We start from the raw sequence: 21,292 nt of genomic DNA, 5'->3' as shown, positions 1-21,292 counted from the left end.
TCTGAAACAGATTGGTGCATTAGCAGTCTGCAGGCGTGAGTCTACTCAAAAGATTAGGCTTGTTTGTTGGTATTAATGACGTGAATAAGCTCGTGGCTTTAGTCACAGTGCTGGTCAGATAAATTTCAATCCCCCTGTTTTTGTCAAATTGTTTTATACATCAAAGTGCGTGGTTTGGTTTAGGGGCCTGTGTTCAGAATCCGAATATCAATGAATAATGTCCACAAGCCAGTGATAAAATGACTGTTCCTTTTTTCTTTTGATGTTTTCCAGTTCTCATCAAAAAGCACTCAACAGAAAGCATCAATCATGAGGGAGAGGAGCATGAGGTAATACGCTCATTATGAACTGTGTGTTTGATTATGTGAGCTTTCGGCAAGCCACTCTCAGACAGATAATCAGGCCAGAGTTGTCACTAGGGGTAAGGGACGGGGGTGGGCACAAGCAGGCTCATTCTGGCTATATTGATTTCCTTTAGTGGAGCTAATAAAGTAACCTTCTATCAGGGTCGTTAGCATCTGATTAAGGGCCTGTGCTACTCTGGTTCTGAGCACTCTGTTGCAATCATGGAAAATCCTACTGCGCAAGGAAAAGGAGATGATAGGAAAGGACAGGAAAGGAGAACGGCATCAAGAGAAGTAAATCAGAAAGAAGAGAGTGAAAATGTTTATAGGTGAGACCGGGGCTAGTTTTCACACTTTTTACGCCAGTGAATACTTCTCAGTTTATTTTTCAAAGTTCATTTCTGTACAGGCACAAACCTTAACGTTGTACAAAAAAAAATTTTTTTTACTCCAGCGTTGCACAGGACAAAAAATATACAGTTCATTGACCGAATAGCATGGTATGTTGTCTTACAATATGGGGTAAGTTGTTACAATGGAGCCTATTATAGGCTTTTCTGCTAAATTTAAATGGTAAACAGTTATAAACTACAAAACAATTAAACAGCAAAAATGTATAAGTGTACAAAATTTCAAAAAAAAAAAAATGTGACTAACAAATATTGTCATTTACAAATTGTATACATTTGTAACATTTAAAGCACATGTGGCAACTTGCCCTGACATGACTTTTATGAAAAATACCCTTGTACTGAGAACCGGTCTGAGAATCTGCCTTCACTTTTTATAGACCTCGTTTCCACCTGGTATTAAGATGTGTCTCGGGTGATCCAATCACATGTGGTCAGGTTAGACACATCGCTGTTTGCTCCTTATTGCTTAAATGCATCTCCTGTGACCACTTGTGATCGGATTGGAGGGGAGGGACTCTGTTTCATGACAACATTATCACTATGTCAGTGTGTTACTGCATGACATTTAAGCGCAACAAATTCAGAAAAGCGGTTCGCTATTTCTCCCAGATGCAGTTGAAATTTTATCTAAGCACAAAAGCAACATTTTGAGCAGAATTGTCTGTTATTTTAGTGTATTACCTATATTAAAGGAGTTTGCATGTTGATATCAGACACACTGAAGAACATTTAAAAGTTTAAACTCTTGTTTTAGCGCAGCGGTTAATTGACAGGTGAGGGGAGGCGTTTTGCTGCTGCCGGGACGCATACAGGATGGATTAACATTTACACCTCAAATGCGATGCGGTCACAAGCGTTTTTGACCACATTCGTTTGTGGTTTTTGTGATCCGATCACAAAACGTTTTCAACCCCGTTTAGACCTGTATTTAGTAGTGCCCGACCGATATATCGGTTGGCCGATATTAGCCTTTCATCGATATATCGGTATCAGCGTATATTTTACCGATATGAAAACTTTTTTTCAGAAAATATAATGCAGAAAACAATACTTTAGAATTGTTGTCATAGCATAGTTTGTCCAGCAGAGTGCGCTCCGACACCTCTGTTTACAGAGCTGACTCTGAACTGATGGTGGCTCTGCAGACAGGGCGGAGTTAAACGGTGCCGATTTGAGCGGTCTCTTTTCCTTAAATTGCTAACTAGTTTGTGAAATACATACTGGAAAGTTAATAAAAATGACCCCATCATTTTATATAACTAATATAACGTTAACCCTGTCCCTGACAACCATGTCACTCATGTTTATCACATCTGTTTACTATGTAAGCCAGCTATAGTTTGTCAGTGCAGCCAGTAATGTAGCAGATTGAAAGGTAAACATCAGAGCATCTTTTTGCAGCTCAGCAGACAAGGGTGCGGTGGTGGATTGTGTGTTGATTTCACGCTTTGCTGTTACCTTGTTAGTGAGACACAATGCTGGAAAGTAAATAAAGTCCATCTTTTACTCTCCGTGGCAACGAGCTTACAGCTAACTAGCTAATCACGTAGCTACTTTCATTGTTGTCAGCGTGTAAACATGTATTCACTAGGGATGTGCGCTACACTAATTTGACTCGTTTAAACGGAAGTTTTGTAACCGACTAGTCGACTAGTCTAAAGAGAAACCAACCTTCAGAAAACAGTAAAAAATAAATAAAAAAAAGTTTTTACGCAACCCATTTAAAATACTTAATCTATTCCAAATCCGATGCTAAATTCTGCTGAAAAGGGGCATTTATCTGCAATGTGCTCGCCTTGAATTATGATCATTGTACTTTAAATATAGAACATGACATGCATTCACTGAATCAATGTTAGCGAATATTTAATAGATATATTTATTGAAAACAATTGAATGAATAGTGCAGGATCAATGGAACAACCATTAAAAGCCTGTTCTAAACGGAAATCACCAAGTAAAAGTTACTTAACATATTAAAACAGTCAGGACATTTTTGAAAATAATTAACAGGTAGACTAACCAAATCTATGAGAGAGAGAAAAACAATGCGCTGAAAAGTTGCGCTTATTTCATGACGTGCAGTCGTGCATCAGCCATTGATCTAACATGACAGCTGTTCGGTAAAGAATGTTAACCAACGTTAACAGTTATGATGTTAAAAAAAAAAAAAAAAAAAAAAAAAGTATCTGTAGGATAGAAAAATAGGCCTGTGATGTAGCCTGCAATAAACCTAATGTATTCTGAGGTGCACACAGAATAAAAGAGTTTAACCTGTTAAGCAGTCGACACCTCGTTGAAAATAGCTTTCTTAATCAGCATATTAAAACAAATGGCATACCTAGCCTAAAACAGTCATTTTCTAGGCTACTTACTCAAAAGCATACATTTTTTTGATGAGTAAAATTAACACGTCGACATGGTCCAGTGAAAGACGGGACTTGGCTCACCTGAGGTGATTATCCTGCACTTGAAAAAGTCTGCACAGCGGAAAAATAACATCCAAGCATGCACAGATGTAAAGAAGACTCAAATGTGAAAACATCCTTAGGGACTTTCAAACGTTTGGAAAGCCAATTCCCACACCACCGAAGTGATTTCATAATTACTTTGCTGAGTTTGCTTTTCTAGCGAGAGGACATTTTCCTGTGCGTGCCACGAGTGAGAGGTAAGAAGCAGGCGCAGCCTGCGGTGAAATTAAACTCTGTATCTGCACCAGAGATCCTCTTTTTTTAAATAATATTTGTATTATTAATTCTATTTAAAATATGTAACATTAATATGACAGTAATTTAAGTGCAGCCTCTGTAAAAATATAAAGCCAAACATAAATGTGTAAAAATTATTATCAGTTTAATGGGGGGAAATATTAACCGACTATTCCAGTGTCGACTAGCAGCATCAGAACCGTTTAGACTAGTATCGCACATCCCTAGTATTCACCAAACTGTTTTGTTCAGGATTCACAGTTTGGTACCCCCTTCAACCGAACAATTCCAGTCCTTGCATTTACAAAATGTAATATTTAAAAGTCTGGTTTTCCAGACATTAAAATAGCATGTGATCGGATCACGAAAAACACTTCTTAATACCAGGTGGAAACGGGGTCATTGTTGACCCTTGCCTGAATGTATGTCATTGTGGTTTTATTGTGTTTACTAGTTTACTAGTTTACACAACAGCTATTTAAACAATAAGGCACTCAAGGCTGTGCTATATTGTGAATATAGTCATGGCTAATTGTCCCTGCAACCTCTTCAGCCGTGACTATATTCAGGTGCCTTATTGCTTTTATAAAACAGTCACAAAATGATACAAATATTAAGGACACAAACGTTCATAAAAATGTTATATTTTGTAAGTTAATCATTAAATGCCATCTTTCCGCCAGAAAATATTGTCCCTAAACAGTGAACAGAATGTTTCTCGGCAACAAGAATGGGTGAAACTATCAGCTATGCGTGATGCAGAGTGATACAAACAGAAGTTTCGTGAGGAGGTCAGAGCTGTGCTTAATCATGAATAAAGCACGGCTGTTGAAAAATCAGCATCCAGGACCGGAACTATCCATTTTATAAAGCAAAATATGATATTGGAATTTTAGTTTGGAGGAGAGAATTCACAAAAATATTTCCAATTTTAATGCGTTTGAACTAGTTTTGAACAATATACGAAACCACTGCTGGAGAAAACACTTTTGTAATTTGGCTTTTGACTCCAAAATGTATTTAGTAGTTACTGAGATATAGTTCTTGTGACACCTCCCCTATATGTGACTATTAGATTAGCTAAAATTAGCTGAAATGTTCTCGGATGGAAATATGTGATGTATCAAACAAAGTGCCTGTGGTTTAATACTCTCTTTTGTCCATGCCTCAGGCTGTGGGCAGTCGGGAATCAGGGAAGGCTGTGTCCAGTTTGGGTCTATCAGACTTTGACCTGCTGAGGGTGATCGGCCGAGGCAGCTATGCCAAGGTGCTGCTGGTGCGTCTGAAAAAGACAGAACGCATCTATGCCATGAAGGTGGTGAAGAAGGAGCTAGTGAATGATGACGAGGTGACATTTCATATTTTGTGTTGCACAAAACATCAAGCAAAGCCTTTCAATTCAGTGGGCTTAATCATGAAACACAAGTAGAACTTTTCTGTGTAAACCATACGTAAAAGCATTGTAACGTATATTGACACATTGAATTCAATGGGATAAAATACGAACAAATTGATTCATGAACGATTTACACAAAAATTTGTTCTGCTCATGATTCATAAATAAGGCCTAGTGTCTATCCCTTATCAGCATCAGTTACAGCCCTTTACAAATAGAAGTGTCTCCTGACACTAAATCTGGCTTGACATTGAATTACAAAATAAAACAAGCATAGAGTTGCCTAAGGACTCTAATCTTTCCGGGATGTGTTGAAGTACACACACACAAATGACTAGATGTTGATGAAGTGGGCACTTAACGTTGATTAGAGCCACTGATGAATGGTGTGATGAATTGACAGCAGCTGCCGATGGTCAATAATGGCAGCTGCGCTCTACTAACCCCGCAGTGCTTCTTTAATTGAGTCTCATGGTCAGAGGTATTTTTATCAGGCTGTCAATAAAAGGTCCTTGTTATTCTCTCTGTATCTGTCCATTGTGAGTCTCCTCACATCCAGGCACTGCTCCTTCGTGCCCCCATCCTCAAAACCTCTATCAGTTTTCGGCCTTGTGAGGAACCTCTACTCGATACAGTCCTGAGTGTCCTTCCAAATTTTTCCCCTACTGACAGAAAGGATGCTCTGTTTTTCAACATGGGATTGATTTTTTTGTGTGTGTTTTGTTTGTTCTTCTCTGTCTTGTTTTCCAGGATATTGACTGGGTCCAAACAGAAAAGCATGTGTTTGAACAGGCCTCCAACCATCCTTTCCTTGTGGGACTTCACTCCTGCTTCCAGACTGAGAGCAGGTTAGTCCGTACTACTCTTTTAGAAACATGTAAAAAGTCATATGACCCTCATATCAAATAGTACTTAAAGGGTTAGTTCACCCAAAAATGAAAATTCTCTCATGATTTACTTACCTTTAAGCCATCCTAGATGTATATGACTTTCTTTCTTCAGCAGAACCAAAGTTAAGATTTTTATAAGCAGATTTCAGCTCTGTTTTTCCATACAATGGTAAATGGTTGCCATCAGACTGCTGGCTGTTTGACAGTCCAAAAGACATATTTAGTCAGCATAAAAGTAATCCACACGATTCCAGTCAATCAGTTAATGTCTTCTGTAGCAAATCAATCGATTGGTATGAGAAACAATTTGATAATTAAAAATGTTTAACTTTAAATTGTTGCTTCTGCCCAGTGCTGTGTTTCTGTTTGAAATGAACTAACTCTCACATGACGTTCCTCTGTTGTCTACAAAGCGCGCGATTCTGACTTCTCGTGCGAACGCGCCATTGCCCTTACATCTCTTGATGCATCGACTGCTGGCAGGAAGTGTTTTTTTTTTTTTTTTTTTTAAGTTAATAAAGTTTTAATTATAGATGTATTTGGGAGCCACGTGACGCCATGCGAAGGGCAGACGTGTGAGAGACAGCTCTGCGCACTTTGCTAATTTTTTAAAATTATTTTCATGATATAATCTGGTGAAAGTCGATACACCCAGTTACACATTTGCTGTTTGAGGTAAACATGGCAAAGAAGTCAAAATCCTCAGGCTCTGGAGACATTAAAAGACACTTACGGGTTCAAGATGAAAGCCCAGACAGGCCTGTGGATCGGGGACTCGATTTGGATGGCGTGGCAGGAGAAGGAATCCAGCGTCAACTGTCCAACATGTCGGTGATGTTGACGAAGGTACTTGCGGACTTGGAGGATCTCGCTGTAATACATCGATCAATTATGGCGATGGAAAAAAAATTCTCTGATTTGGTTACAAGAGTGACAGATGTTGAAAAACGAATCGATTATTTAGAGTCATCAGAGAGGGAATTAGCCGCTAATCCACCCGCGACCAAAGTTGATTTGGAACGTGTTCTTGAAAAGCTTGAAGATCTTGAGAATAGGAGCCGCAGGAATAAAATTCGAATTGTTGGAATTCCTGAGCATGAGGAGGGCAGAGTCCCTAAGACGCGCTTTTCACGAGTCTGCTCGACATAACAGGCCACAAGCTGGAAATCGAGTGAGCTCACAGATCTGCTGAGGGAGATAGGCCCCGATCGATTCTGGCCAAATTTTTTAGATCATCTGATAAAGATCTCGTGTTGCGCCTGGCGAGGAGCAAAGGAAAGCTTTATTGGAAGAATTACAATATTTTCTTGTTCCCAGACTTTGCGAATTCGACAAGAGAGAAACGCGATTGGTTTAAGGAATGCAAGAATAAACACCAGACTGAGAATAAACACCAAGAACGGCAGCAAAGTATTTATATGTCCTAATCAGGCAATGTCTTTTATTGAAACAATGGGTGAGTAACCATTGGGTGGATTGACTCACATACTCTGGCTTTCGGAGGAAGCTGGGCGCCGTTTTTGTTTCTTTTTGTGTCTGCTCTGCCGAGTGGCTGGAGTTTTGTTTTATGGATAACACTTTTCCTTAAAGAAACTTCTGCATTGACGGGAGATCACTTTTACAATGAAGTTCCCAGGCAGATTGAGAATAGACACTACGGATGACCGCAAAATATCTACATGCCCACACAAAGGATGTCTTTTATAAAGTTGGCGGACTGTGTAAATCATGGGATATACTTTTATGCAGCCTCCAAGTGAATTAACTCTTGACCATCTGAGGATCCGGGATGCGTGTTTCGTTTCTTTTTGTGCTGGTTCCGCCTAGCGATTGGAGCTTGTTTTGTTAAATAACACTACTTCGGGACAGTTATGGATGAATCTGTCGGTTCCTTGTGCTAATGCCTCCTGTTGGCTAGAGTATGATTTGTGGAGTATTTTCGTGGGACATTGGAATGATTACATCATCTGCTGCACTCATCAGCTGGCTCACTGAAGATTTGTTTGTCTGTCCGAGGAAAATGAACGGCTTATATCGGCTGGAATTTGTTTTGTGAAGGAACACACCTTTGAGACAGTTCTGTGAATGAGTCTACACGTTCTTTGTGTTTATTCTGTTTTACAAAATATTTGATGTTATGTAATTTTGCCTTACAAATTTGTGAGGCAAAATTGAGCAATCCGATGGCAAAGTTGTCACGGGGGCTCTCGTAGGCATACATGGACTCTTTGAGTTTAAAGGGATTGACGCCGGTTGGCGCTTTCGTGCGCGGGGTTAATGTGCACGTTTTTTTTTGTTCGGGGGAAGTTCGGGGTTTTATTGTTGCATTAATGTTGAAATGTGGTCTTCATAATTTTGTTTTTGGAACACAATTTATTTTTTCTGTTATATCAAAATGTCAAATGTTAATATGAGTGTACTATCTCTCTCCACATGGAATGTGAATGGGTTGGGGCACCCCATAAAAAGAAGGAAGGTTATTTCTTTTCTTAAATGTAAGAAATATGATATAGTGTTTCTTCAAGAAACGCATCTTTCCCTGCAGGAAGCTGAAAAATTTGGGAAGATATGGGGTGTTTTCTTTAGTGTTGGCTCAAGTAAGAGCAAGGAGTCATTATATTGGTAAATAAAGATTTACAATTCAGATGTCTCAAACAGTTTAATGATAAATTAGGAAGAGTCATTATTGTTTTAGCAGAAATTTAGGGGCAAAGTCTGATTTTGGCTAATATTTACACACCTAATGCTGATGATCAGGGCTTTTTTATAGATCTTGAAGGGATGTTGCAAGCTGCTGGCACCCCTCATGATATAATTTTGGGAGGAGCCTTTAATCTTTTGATGGACTCCGTCCTTGATCACAGTGAAGCAAAAGTGTGTAAGCCCCCTAGAGCAACATTGACGCTTCACAGAATGTGTAAAAATCTTGGTCTTACAGATATTTGGAGACTTTTGAACCCATCTGGTAGAGACTATACATTTTTTTTCATCAGTCCATAAGATTTATTCTAGAATAGATCATTTTTTTTTGGATATCCAAATCCCTCATTTCACTGTTGTTGATTGCTCAGTTGGAAACATTTTAGTCTGGGATCACGCCCTGGTGAGTTTAGAGGTTTTGCCACATATAGAGAAAAATAAATATAGTTGGCGCCTTAATGTATCCCTTTTGCAAAATCCTGATTTCCAACAAATGTTAAAAACTGAAATCAGTGTTTATATGGAGACCAACTGGTCCTCGGTATCCTCTGTGGGCGTGGCTTGGGAGGCACTTAAGGCGGTTCTTAGGGGTCGGATCATACAGTATGCCTCATACACCAAAAAATCCAAAGCACGAGAACTTGTGGAGTTGGAAGAGAATATTAAAAGGGCAGAGGCAGAGCTGAAATGTATGTCGTCTGATGGCCTCAGAGAATTGACCCGATTAAAATATAGATATAATGTTATTTTGTCGCAGAAAATTGAGTTTTGGTTATTCAGGGCAAGACAGTCATACTTTGAGTCGGGGGACAAAGCAGGGAATCTTTTAGCTAGATATATAAAACAGAGGGAGTCTTTTTCTACCATTCCCTCAATAAAATATTCTGCCGGTGAAATATTTACCTTGACCAGTGATATTAATAATGCTTTTAGGAAGTCCTACTTTAATCTCTATAGTTCCACGTCATCATCTACTGATGAAGGTATTGGAAAATGTGTGGATCCGTTAGAACTCCCTAAACTGACGACCAAGCAAAAAAACTCTCTTGATTCTGAGATAACCTTAGAGGAGCTTGACGGAGTAATTAAGTCCCTGCCTACAGGCAAAGCTCCGGGGCCAGTTGGATTTGCTGCTGAATTTTTTAGATCTTGTGCAACAGAATTGGCTCCACTTTTGCTAGAAGATTATAAAGAATGGAAGGCTTCCCCCAACCATGACACAAGCCCGGATCAGTCTGATTCTTAAAAAGGACAAAGATCCAAGCGAGTGTAAAAGTTACCGCCCAATTTCCCTGATCCAGTTAGATGTAAAAAATTTTGTCAAAAATTCTTGCTGACCGATTAAGTAAAGTTATGACATCTCTTAAACATATAGATCATGTGGGGTTTATTCGTGGCCGTAGCTCTTCTGATAATATTAGGCGTCTCATCAATATCATGTGATCAGACTCCGATCGCTGTCATCTCACTCGACGCTGAAAAGGCATTTGATATGGTTGAATGGGATTATCTTTTTAAGATTTTGGAAATGTATGGGTTCGGGAGTACATTTATTGGTTAGATTAAGTTACTTTATAGACACCCTGTAGCAGCAGTACAAACAAACAGGTTCTCGGGGAGGGGAAGTGGAGAGGGATTAGAGTCTTTTTATTTTATTTTTATTATTTTTTATTTTTCTATGTCTAAATATTTCCTGTTTTATTGTCTATTGTGTGTCTTTGTCAGTTGACTCCCGATCACTAGAGTGCTTGTTTGTGTCGGGTGGGGTGGAGGGATTATTGCTCGGGAAGGGAAAAAAAAAAGTTTTGATTTCATGTGGTTTGAGGTTGTATTTTCTATTATGTCTGTGTGATTTGCTGTATAAATCAATAAAAATGTGTTATTAGAAAAAAGTGCAGAGGCAGAGTTGAAGCGCCACATGTCATCTGATGGCCCTTTTAAATGTTGATTTTATATATATATGTTTTGCATTTCATTGTTATTGTATGATTAATAAAAAAAAATTAATTACAAGAAATAAAAAAAATAAAAAATTATAGATGTGTTTTTTACACAAACCTATCGATTTGCTTCAGAAGACATTAACTGATTGACTGGAGTCGTGTAGATTACTTTTACGCTGCATTGTATGGACAACATGAGCTGAAATCTGCTTATAAAAATCTTCACTTCGGTTCTGCTGAAGAAGGAAAGTCATACACATCTGGGATGCCTTATCATGAGAGGATTTTCATTTTTGGATGAACGAACACTTTAATCTTTTGAATATAATGATTCTGCATTTTGACTGAAATTAAGCAGCTTGCCAAAAGTCATGCAGGGATTGCATATGCACCCATCAATTTAGCATTGTTCTGATAATTAGTAATAAGCAATAATTAGCTTTTTTTTGTGTGTATCCGACTCAGATTATTATTATATCTTTTTTTTTTTTTTTTTGGTAGTCTGAATAGTAAAACAAAAATTTATGAAATCTTGTGTTTACAAACTCGATCCAAACCACATGTGTTACTAGTTTGGAATCCAATTAAAATCAAATTGTTTGGATTTGTGTCTCAGTCTGAAGGGTCAGATTTTAAAGGTGCTGTAAGCGATTTTAGCATTCTGAAGCTTTCAGTGACTGAGCCGTTGAATTAGCCACGCCCCATCATCCCAAAACCCCGCCCTCAAAAGATAATTTTGCAAATTAAACCTAGCAAAAGAGCAGCATTGTTTGTTCCTGTGGCTATCAAATTCAACAGTGGCACAATAGCACCCTCAGCTGACAAACATTATGAATCATAGCCTCATTGATCCGCTTCAAATACAGCTCTATGAGAACGAGCAAACTGTCAAAGAGACTGGTAAGATATCTCAGGACTCTTATTTCATTAATATATTTAAGGCAGTAGGATCATTTTTTGCATACTTTTTCATGAAAAAAATCATTTGCAGCACCTTTAAGTATTGTTTCTATTTCCTCATAAAGCGGTCTATGCGAAATTCACCAAATGTAGTGATCAAATTAGCATTTTTCGATACAGTATACACATGAATGTATAAAATCTTGCTTGTGTTCTCTAAAGCACCTTGTGAGTTCATTGTGGTGAGATGTCATGATAGACGTCAACATGAATCTCTAGTTTTCCGTCCTCTATTTCCACAATGACAGCTACTCTGTTTATGTGTGAGGAAGTCTTTTCGCATTGTGCTGATGCTTGCTTCATTGCTATAGCAAACAATGTTAATACACTGGAAATTGACTGCACTTTCTGAACAAACTGATCAGATTCCAGACAGTCAATCCAAAATATCAGAAAAACAAATCAGATTTGTGTGCAGTGTGAACAAAGCCTATATGATGAGGAATAACAGTGTGAAATCTTGGGTTTTTATGGTAAGGGTTGATTATCTTTTTTTCACAGGCTATTCTTTGTAATCGAGTATGTGAACGGAGGTGATCTAATGTTCCATATGCAGCGACAGAGAAAACTTCCGGAAGAGCATGCCAGGTATGAGTAATGGAGGCTGTCAAGTGTGTAACATGGTTCAGTGTTAGTGAACAGCTTGAATCTTTGAATGACACGCACTGCTCCTGTTACCACAGAAACAGAAACACAAATGAGGTAGTTTTTCTTGTTCTCACTGCTGGCAGGTTTTACTCAGCAGAGATCAGCCTTGCCTTGAACTACCTCCACGAACGTGGCATCATCTACAGGGACCTGAAACTAGACAACGTGCTGCTGGAGTCAGAGGGACACATCAAACTCACAGATTATGGCATGTGCAAGGTGAGAGTGTGTGTGTTTTTATAGTAGTGCATTTGCCATTGGTGTTTTTAATCTTTTTTTATTCACGGTTTTCCCACGGTCAAACCTGGAAATATCAGGGAATATTAAAATGGTCATTTCCAATGGGTTGGGGCACCCCATAAAAAGAAGCAAGGTTACTTCTTTTCTTAAACGTAAGAAATATGATATAGTGTTTCTTCAAGAAACACACCTTTCTCCGCAGGAAGCGGAAACATTTGGGAAGATATGGGGTGGGCATGTTTTCTTTAGTGCTGGCTCCAGCAAGAGCAAGGGAGTCATTATATTGGTAAATAAATGTCAATAACAATTCAAATGTCTCAAACAGATTAAAGATAAATTAGGAAGAGTAATTATTGTTTTAGCTGAAATTCAGGGGCAAAGGTTGATTTTGGCTAATATTAACGCACCTTACGCTGATTTATCATGGCTTTTTTATAGATCTTGAAGGGATGTTGCAAGCCGCTGGCACCCCTCATGATATAATTTTGGGAGGAGCCTTTAATCTTTTGATGGACTCCGTCCTTGATCATAGTGAAGCAAAATGTGTAAGCCCCCTAGAGCAACATTGACGCTTCACAGGATGTGTAAAAATCTTGGTCTTACAGATATTTGGAGACTTTTGAACCCATCTTCATCAGTCCATAAAATTTATTCTAGAATAGATTTTTTTATATATATATCTAAGTCCCTCATTTCTTCTGTCGTTGATTGCTCAATTGGAAACATTTTAGTCTCAGATCACACTTGGTGATTTTAGAGGTGTTGCCACATACGGAGAAAAATAAATCATATAGTTGGCGCTTTAATGTATCCCTTTTGCAAAATCCTGAATTCCAGCAAATGATAAAGGCTGAAATAATTGTTTATATGGAGACCAACTGGTCCTCAGTATCCTCTGTGGGCGTGGCTTGGGAGGCACTTAAGGCGGTTCTTAGGGGCCGGATCATACAGTATGCCTCATTCATCAAGAAATCTAAAGCACGAGAACTCGTGGATTTGGAAGGGAATATTAAAAATGCTGCGGCAGAGCTGAAGCACCGAATGTCGTCTGATGGCCTCAGAGAATTGACCCGATTGAAATACAGATTTCATACAGTCGCGGAAGGTGGAGTTTTGGCTATTCAGTTCAAGACATTCATACTTTGAGTCAGGGGACAAAGCAGGGAAGCTTTTGTCTAGATATATAAAGCAGAGAGAGGTTTTTCTACCATTCCCACAATGAAATCTGCTGGTGGTAAAATATTTACCTCGGCCATTGATATTAATTATGCTTTTAAAGAATTCTATCTTGATCTCTACAGTTCCAGGTCTTCGTCTACTGGTAAAGATGTTAGAAACTTTGTGGAACCATTAGAACTTCCTAAACTGACGACTGAGCAAAAAAATTCTCTTGATTCTGAGATAACCTTGGAGGAGCTGGACGAGGTAATTAAGGCTCTGGGGCCAGATGGCTTTGCCGCTGAATTTTTTAGATCTTATGCTACAGAACTGGCTCCACTTTTGTTAGAAGTTTATACGGAATCATTAAAGAATGGAAAGCTTCCGCCAATCATGACACAAGCCCGGATCAGTCTGATTCTTAAAAAGTACAAAGATCCAAGCGAGTGTAAGAGTTACCGTCCAATTTCCCTGATCCAGCTAGATGTAAAAATATTGTCAAAACTTTTGGCTAACCGATTAAGGAAAGTTATGACATCTCTTAAACATATAGATCAGATAGGGTTTATTCGGGGCCGTAGCTCTTCTGATCACATTAGGCATTTCATCAATATGTGGTCAATAGCGAATGATCAGGCTCCGGTCGCTGCCATCTCACTTGATGCTGATAAGGCATTTTGATATGGTAGAATGGGATTATTTTTGGGAATACTTTTATTGGATGGATTAAGTTACTTTATAGACACCCGGTAGTGGCGGTGCAAACAAATGGATTAATTTCAGATTATTTTACACTTTCCCCATTATTGTTCTGTCTTGCCCTGGAACCATCCCAGCAAAATTGTGTGATTTAGTCAGAGTTAATTTTGACCCCTTAATAAGTTTTTCGAGCAATGTGGACAGGTGGGCTTCATTACATTTATCTATGATTGGGAAAGTTAATGTTATTAAAATTAAATGTATTCCAAAATTCAACTACCTGCTACAATCTCTCCCTATAGCAATTTGATAGCATAGCGAAGGCCTTCATTTGGAATGGTAAGCGTCCCAGATTACATTTCAATAAATTACATAGGCCGATTGACAAAGGTGGGCTAGGCCTACCCAAGATTTTGTTTTATTATTATGCATTCGGTCTCAGACATTTGGCTCATTGGTCGCTTCCACCTGAGAGAGCCCCTCCCTGGTTTTGTTTTGAAGAGGAAGTTCTTGCCCCTATTTCACCATTGCAAAGCCTTTCTATCAAACTAATTGGTGAAGTTAAGTTATATCCCGTTATCTCGCATTTGCACTCGGTATGGACTAAAGTGTCCAGAGTGTTTAATTCGGACATTTATTTAAATGTTGCCTCGAGCATATGGCAGAATCCAAAATTATGTATTAATAAGTCCCCTTTCTGCTGGTCAGAGTGGATTGTGAGGGGGGTTACTACACTCAGTAATCTATATGAGAGTGGAGTGTTGAGATCTTTTGAAAATATGGTTCAACATTTTAGGATTCCCAGATCTCAGTTCTTTAGGTATTTACAGCTGCGCCACCTGCTCTGTACTATTTTTGGGGGGTAGTATACACCCCACTAAAGCGGCAGATACTCTGGAAGTGGTGATTACTAAGTTTGGAAAAGGCCATGAGGCATCAGTGTGGCATCTGGGGGATGGAGCTTCAACTTCACTCAAGAGATTATGGGACAAAGATCTAAACTTGGTATTGGAGGAGGGAGTGTGGGCTAGGATTCTAAAAAACATCAAGTCTACATCTAGAGATGCAAGGGTGTGCCTTATGCAATTTAAGATTTTACATAGATTCTATTGGACCCCCTCTAGATTGTATAGGTTGGGTCTTAAAGACACACCCACCCGATGCCAATCAGAAGATGGGGACACAACCCATGTTTTTTGGTGGAGTGTTAAGATACAAGAATTCTGGTTGAGGGTCCAGATTTTTATGGGTGACTTATTAGGTACTCAATTTCATTTTGCACCAGAATCTGTATTTTAGGTGATGGGGTGGTCATTGATATAGGTGATAAGTACATGAAGGACTGGATCCTGGCCGGTGTTATGATAGGCAGACAGGTATCCTTAGAGGATGGAAGTTGGCTGGAGTGCCCTTGTTTCGTGAGTGGTATGCAGAGATGGGCAGGGTAGCGACATTTGAAGAATTGTCACATAGAAGGCTAGGCAAAATGGATTCAATCAATAAGAAATGGGGCCGCTATTTAGCCTTTTTAGAAGGCTCTCAGGGAGGGGCAGTATGTGTGTATATATATATATATATATATATATATATATATATATGGAATCAATAAAATTGTTAATAACTAGGGTTGTGACAATACACTTAGCTCACGAGAACAAGACGAGACGATATTTTAACACTATATACACTACCGGTCAAAAGTTTTGAAACACTTAATCATTCTTTATTATAATTTGTTTTTTTCTTCACATTTTAGATTAATAGTAAAGTCATCAAACTATGGAATAACATAAATGGAACTATGGGAATTAAGTTGTGGCTAAACAAAATCCAAAATAAATCAAAACTGTGTTATATTTTAGCATCTTCAGAGTAGTCACCCTTTGCCTAGAATTTGCAGACATGTACTCTTGACATTTTCTCAACATCTTGAGGCATCACCCTGGGATGATTTTTAAACAGTATTAAAAGAGTTCCCATCTATGTTGGGTACTTATTGGCTGCTTTTCTTTGTTATTTGGTCCAAGTCATCAATTTAAAAAACTTTTTCTTTTAAATACATTTTAGTTTTGTAATGAAATAAATTAACATGGTGGCACAATTATATTTTTGTCTACAAAACTAATTTCAAACAATTAAGCATACGCCTTCAGATCAAAAGATTTTTAAGATCATGAGAAACATTTCAGTCAGGTGTTTCAAAACTTTTGACCGGTAGTGTATATGACTGGAAAAATAGTCTTTTATTCGACTGAAAGTCACAAAATGCAAAACAATGCAGATGCATTTTGAAATGTTTTAACTAATCATCTTGTAATGAATGTCACTTCAGTTCTACTTTCTGAGTATTAATTATCATATGCAGTAAAAGACAGAACAGTATGCAAGCACTGTAAAAGGTTTTGCCACAAACTCAACTGACTGGCTTCTCTCCTGTATGATTTCACATGAGTCTCTTCAGACCTGGTTGATTTTAGTTGAGAGCTGTGGTGGTTCTGTAGGTGTCTTTGCATAGTGCTTGTGTTAGCTGCGGTGTACGGCACTATTTTCTTACAGTGCTTACATATTGGCTGTGTCTTGTTTGGAAGGCTGCGTCCTCCAGAGGTCGCATTTGTCGGCCGCATACGTCATCGAAAAAAATGAAACGAGACAGCCTCGATGACGTATGCGGCTGATAAATGCGACCTCCGGAGGACGTAGCCTTCCAAACGAGACACACCCTTTGTTCGTGTTTTGTCTGTCACTCTGTCGCCGTTTATTGTTTCCACCGGGTACCTAAAATGCTGCCACACAAACGATTTAAAAGTGGTGGGGGCATCTTCTATGCTAATTTCACCCTCACACTCCGTCATGCTGATATCGTGAGACAGCTTTTCACCTCAACGAGAAATATCGTCACGTTTTAATATCGCGAGACCTCGTGGCACGAGATCTCGTCACACCCCTGTTAATAACAACAACAAAAAATTGTCATTTCCAGGCCTGAAATCATAGAAGGTAGAGGTAGACCGATATATCGTTTTTACTGATTAAAGGTGCAATATGTAAAAAAAATTTTTTGCCAATGTGTGAACGGCTTGTAACGCAACTTGAAAAATGAGCTCTTCCCGGACTTCCTAGGTTGCCTTTTAAAGCCTGTAGACTGATTTTCATGCAAAGGGAGCGGGTCGCTTTTGCTGGGAAAATCCAAAGGATGTGACGTTTATGCGCGCTTCCGAGAGCCTTGGCTCAGTGCTTCTCTTCTGCTATTCAATAGCGACAACAAACTGCAACACTAGGTAACATTATCTTAGAGATGGAATCCAGCAAACGTCCGGCTCCCAGCACAACATCGACTCCTACACAAACTCAGAGTAAGCCAAAAAAAAAACATTTATCTACCGTATCCCATCTGGCTAAGCAGGAACGTGATCGTGGTCAAGCAAAAACTAGAGTAAACATCGGCAGGGCATTTGATTCCTGGAGGGACCTTCGTTCGGTTTTGGGGATCAAAACCGACCCTGAATTGGCATTCTTCTTATTGGACAGGTAAGCTTACATAACTGCAAAGCATGTGAAATATTGTGCCATAAGGATTGATCTGTATAATTTTAGCTAACTTGATCCTGCTTCGTAACTTTCAAATAATTTCAGTGATCTTCTCTTTATACTAAAAGTCAGGTATGCTGATTTACAGTAACCGACATAAACAATGTTAATCTGTAATTATTCAGCAAGGTAAACTACAATAACACTTGAAACAAATGCTAGACAATGTTCAATGACAGTTGTGATGGAATCACATCAATACTGAAATGTGTCAACAAATTTATAATGTACTGTCTATTTTATAAACAGCTACTGTCATCATCCACCAAATTTAGCTAACAGCTATTGATAAAGATGGCTAGCTAGCTAATGCCGACATAGGCTATCGTATAAATGCAGTCAATGTATCATGCAAAGAAAAGTGATTACTTCAAACTACAGTCTCACATAGTCAGACCTATATCCACACTTTTCTCACGTCCCTATGGAGTGTGTGCACGAGCACGAGCAACAGGTAGCTGGCTGCAGTTCACTTAACGGCCACAGGTGTCATTAATAACAAGGGTTTCTGAATCTTACATACTGCACCTTTAATCAGTGCTGATAGTTGCTTTTTGGGACTATCAGTTATCTGCAAAGATCTATGCCGATAGTTGCAATTATTATAAAAAAAATTTTTTTCATTGTGTCTCCAACTGCATATCTTGTGAATAATATAATAATAAACCATATTCCTCATTAAACCTCATCTGGTGAAATGTATAGGCTATAAAAAGCTTAACTTTGTAAATACTTTAATATAGAGCATTGTAACGGAGATAAGTCTCCATTTCAAAATAACAGTCCATTGAGTGTTTTGGGCTTGTTAATAGACGTCCCACATTATGCTCCATATCTTTATTTTATTTTTTTCTGGTTATTATTGGGATTTTGTTTGCACAATAAACGGCATCTGGGATTTTATTAATTTTGGACTCTTGTAGCATCTATGTCCACACCCGTCATAGTAAGTAAAGACTACGTTTTTTTTTTGTTTTTTTTACATGTTATAAATCGATTTTCAAAACTATCGGCCGATTTAAGAAATGTTTTGGGTTCAATACAAGTTAAGCACAATCGACAGCATTTGTGGCATAATATTGATTACCACAAAATTAATTTTAATTTGCCCCTCCTTTTCTTGAAGTGAGGCACTTACAATGAAGTGAATGGGGGCCAATTTTTTAACGTTAAAATACTCACTTTTTCATATGTACAGCCACATGACAAAAACAATACATCATGTAAACATGATTTTAGTGTAATAAAATCGCTTGCTAACCTTTTCTGTGTAAAGTTATAGCCAATTTTACAACTTCGTTGCCATGACGATGTAATGTCAACAAACCTTAAATGGACTGTAAAAATGACAATTTAAACAACTTTACTCATACACAAGTTTTAACAAAAGAATTTATGCAAGTGCTTTTATAAAATTATAAGCTTTACATCTCTGCCTTTTTAAACCCTCTAAAAATTGGCCACATTCACTTCCATAGTCCCTAACTGTAACCTCGATTTTATCTCTTTTTTTAAAGAAAAGGAGGGACAAGTCAAAATAAATTTTTGTGATAATCAACATTATGCCACAAATGCTGTCGATTGAGCTTAACTTGTGTTGAACCCGTAATATTCCTTTAATCGGTTATCAGCCTTTTCCACCACCTTAGTTATCATATCAGCAAAATCCACTATCAGTTGAACTCTAATAGAAGGTAATACAATCTTTAAAAATCAAGGAAAAGTTATATAGTTTTATATATAACTTTTTATAGTGAAGATACATATGTATATTTATGCTCAGCTCTAAAATGTAACATTGGCTTGAAATATCTGTGATGAAAATGATTTTTAAAATCCTTGGGACAAGAGGGAAATTCATTTGTCAAGGTGTGGGAACCCTGTATATTGTAATTTCACATTTTATTAAAAATTGTATGATTATGTAAACTATATGGGACGTATTGTGTGCCTGAGGCTTTCTCTGGTTACAATATTCATCTCTTGTGTAGGAGGGACTGAGACCAGGAGACACAACCAGCACTTTCTGTGGAACCCCCAATTATATCGCCCCTGAGATTCTGAGAGGAGAAGACTATGGTAAGCACGATTCACACAACATAAATCCTCTTCACAAAGGCCTTCTGTAGAAAACTTTGTCTTATTGTGCACTAATCCAGTTATTGCTATTAGTGCCTACCTTTTGAGATTGTTTGTGTAAGTCGTAAGATGCTCATTTCAAAGCATCAAAAATGTAGATGTACAACTTTGTGTTTTTCTACAGGTTTTAGTGTAGATTGGTGGGCACTGGGCGTCCTTATGTTTGAGATGATGGCTGGGAGGTCACCCTTTGACATAGTCGGCAGCTCTGATAACCCTGACCAAAACACAGAGGATTACCTTTTCCAAGGTAGATGACTAAAGCATGGACATTTCAACAAGCTGTTTTATTTCTTAATACATCTCATAATTGGTTTTTTTTTTTTGTTTTTTTTTTGCCTCCTGCACTTTGTCTGCAGTAATTTTGGAAAAGCAGATCAGAATTCCCAGATCACTCTCAGTTAAAGCTGCCAGTGTTCTCAAGGGATTCCTCAACAAGGTAAAGAGGGATCAGACCATACAGATCAATGCTAATGGCATTATGTCACACAGACCTGTTAAAATGCTGTGATAATCACTCACTCACTCCATTTCTCTCTCTCTCTCTCGCTTTCTCCTCCTCTTTTAAACTTCCTCGCCTTCTTTCACTCTCTCTCCATTTTTCTGTTTCTCAATGTCTATTTTTTATTCCTTTCTTCTCACACTGTGGCATCTTCTTTCTTTTTATGTTTTCTGTATCACTTTGTGGCTAATTTTTTGCAGGAGCCAAAGGAACGCCTAGGATGTCATCCTCAGACAGGCTTTGCAGACATCATGGCCCATCCTTTTTTCCGGAATGTAGACTGGGACCTTGTGAGTCATGTTATCTCTCCTTCCTTTATCTGACTTATCGGATGTTTTGGCGTGAGATTGCAGAGGAAGCATAAGTCATTTGCTTTAGCCTGATGATAATGAAACTAAACAGTGGACTGACTGGAACCTTGAGAGCTATTTAATGGTGTTAATGACCTTGAGAAATTGTCCTTTCTAGGGCTGGGCGATAAAACGATATCGGTATTTATCGACGGTACACCTTTATCGATAACGATATAAAAAATGTTCGATATAACGCTCTATAGTTTCACTTAAATGCATTAAAATGTAAATAGACATGAAGTTTGGTTGCATGAACAACCCTCAAGTGTGTGCCGTCCCTGGATCATAAACAGCCTATCATATGGCTTGATAAAGGAGCGTGCTACGAGTGACAAGCAAACAGCCAATAACAAGTGGCTATACTGTGGGGTCCAGTTGCGCCATCGCCATGTGACATCAGAACACAAGAACACGTGCGAAAATGAGTGCCGTGCCTGCCGACGATGAGGAGATTGTGAATAAAAAAGGCAACTCGCCAGTGTGGCAGTTTTTTGGTTTCTTTACGTCTGACCAACATCAGAACACCGTTGTGTGTAAGCTTTGCAAAAAAAAAACCGTCCCGGCCAAGTACGGAAACACAAGCAACTTATTTCATCACCTTAACCGCTTCC

General features: G+C 38.5%; 1 protein-coding gene across 1 annotated transcript in view; it reads left to right on the top strand.

Moving 5' to 3' along the window:
- The window catches only part of LOC127441280 (protein kinase C iota type), a 42,183-nt gene that overhangs the window by 17,029 nt on the left and 3,862 nt on the right, over nucleotides 1-21,292 (top strand). The window contains exons 8-16 of the mRNA XM_051698495.1: nucleotides 274-329; nucleotides 4,637-4,813; nucleotides 5,612-5,709; nucleotides 11,856-11,942; nucleotides 12,086-12,221; nucleotides 19,679-19,766; nucleotides 19,951-20,076; nucleotides 20,186-20,265; nucleotides 20,529-20,618. Coding sequence (XP_051554455.1) covers nucleotides 274-329; nucleotides 4,637-4,813; nucleotides 5,612-5,709; nucleotides 11,856-11,942; nucleotides 12,086-12,221; nucleotides 19,679-19,766; nucleotides 19,951-20,076; nucleotides 20,186-20,265; nucleotides 20,529-20,618 — 938 coding nt within the window. The remainder of the gene's footprint in view (nucleotides 1-273; nucleotides 330-4,636; nucleotides 4,814-5,611; nucleotides 5,710-11,855; nucleotides 11,943-12,085; nucleotides 12,222-19,678; nucleotides 19,767-19,950; nucleotides 20,077-20,185; nucleotides 20,266-20,528; nucleotides 20,619-21,292) is intronic.

The sequence above is a fragment of the Myxocyprinus asiaticus genome, chromosome 5, assembly GCF_019703515.2.
Source record: "Myxocyprinus asiaticus isolate MX2 ecotype Aquarium Trade chromosome 5, UBuf_Myxa_2, whole genome shotgun sequence".
NCBI lineage: Eukaryota > Metazoa > Chordata > Actinopteri > Cypriniformes > Catostomidae > Myxocyprinus > Myxocyprinus asiaticus.
The sequence above is the reverse complement of the archived record's forward strand: the minus strand, read 5'-3'. Positions and strand labels throughout refer to the sequence as shown.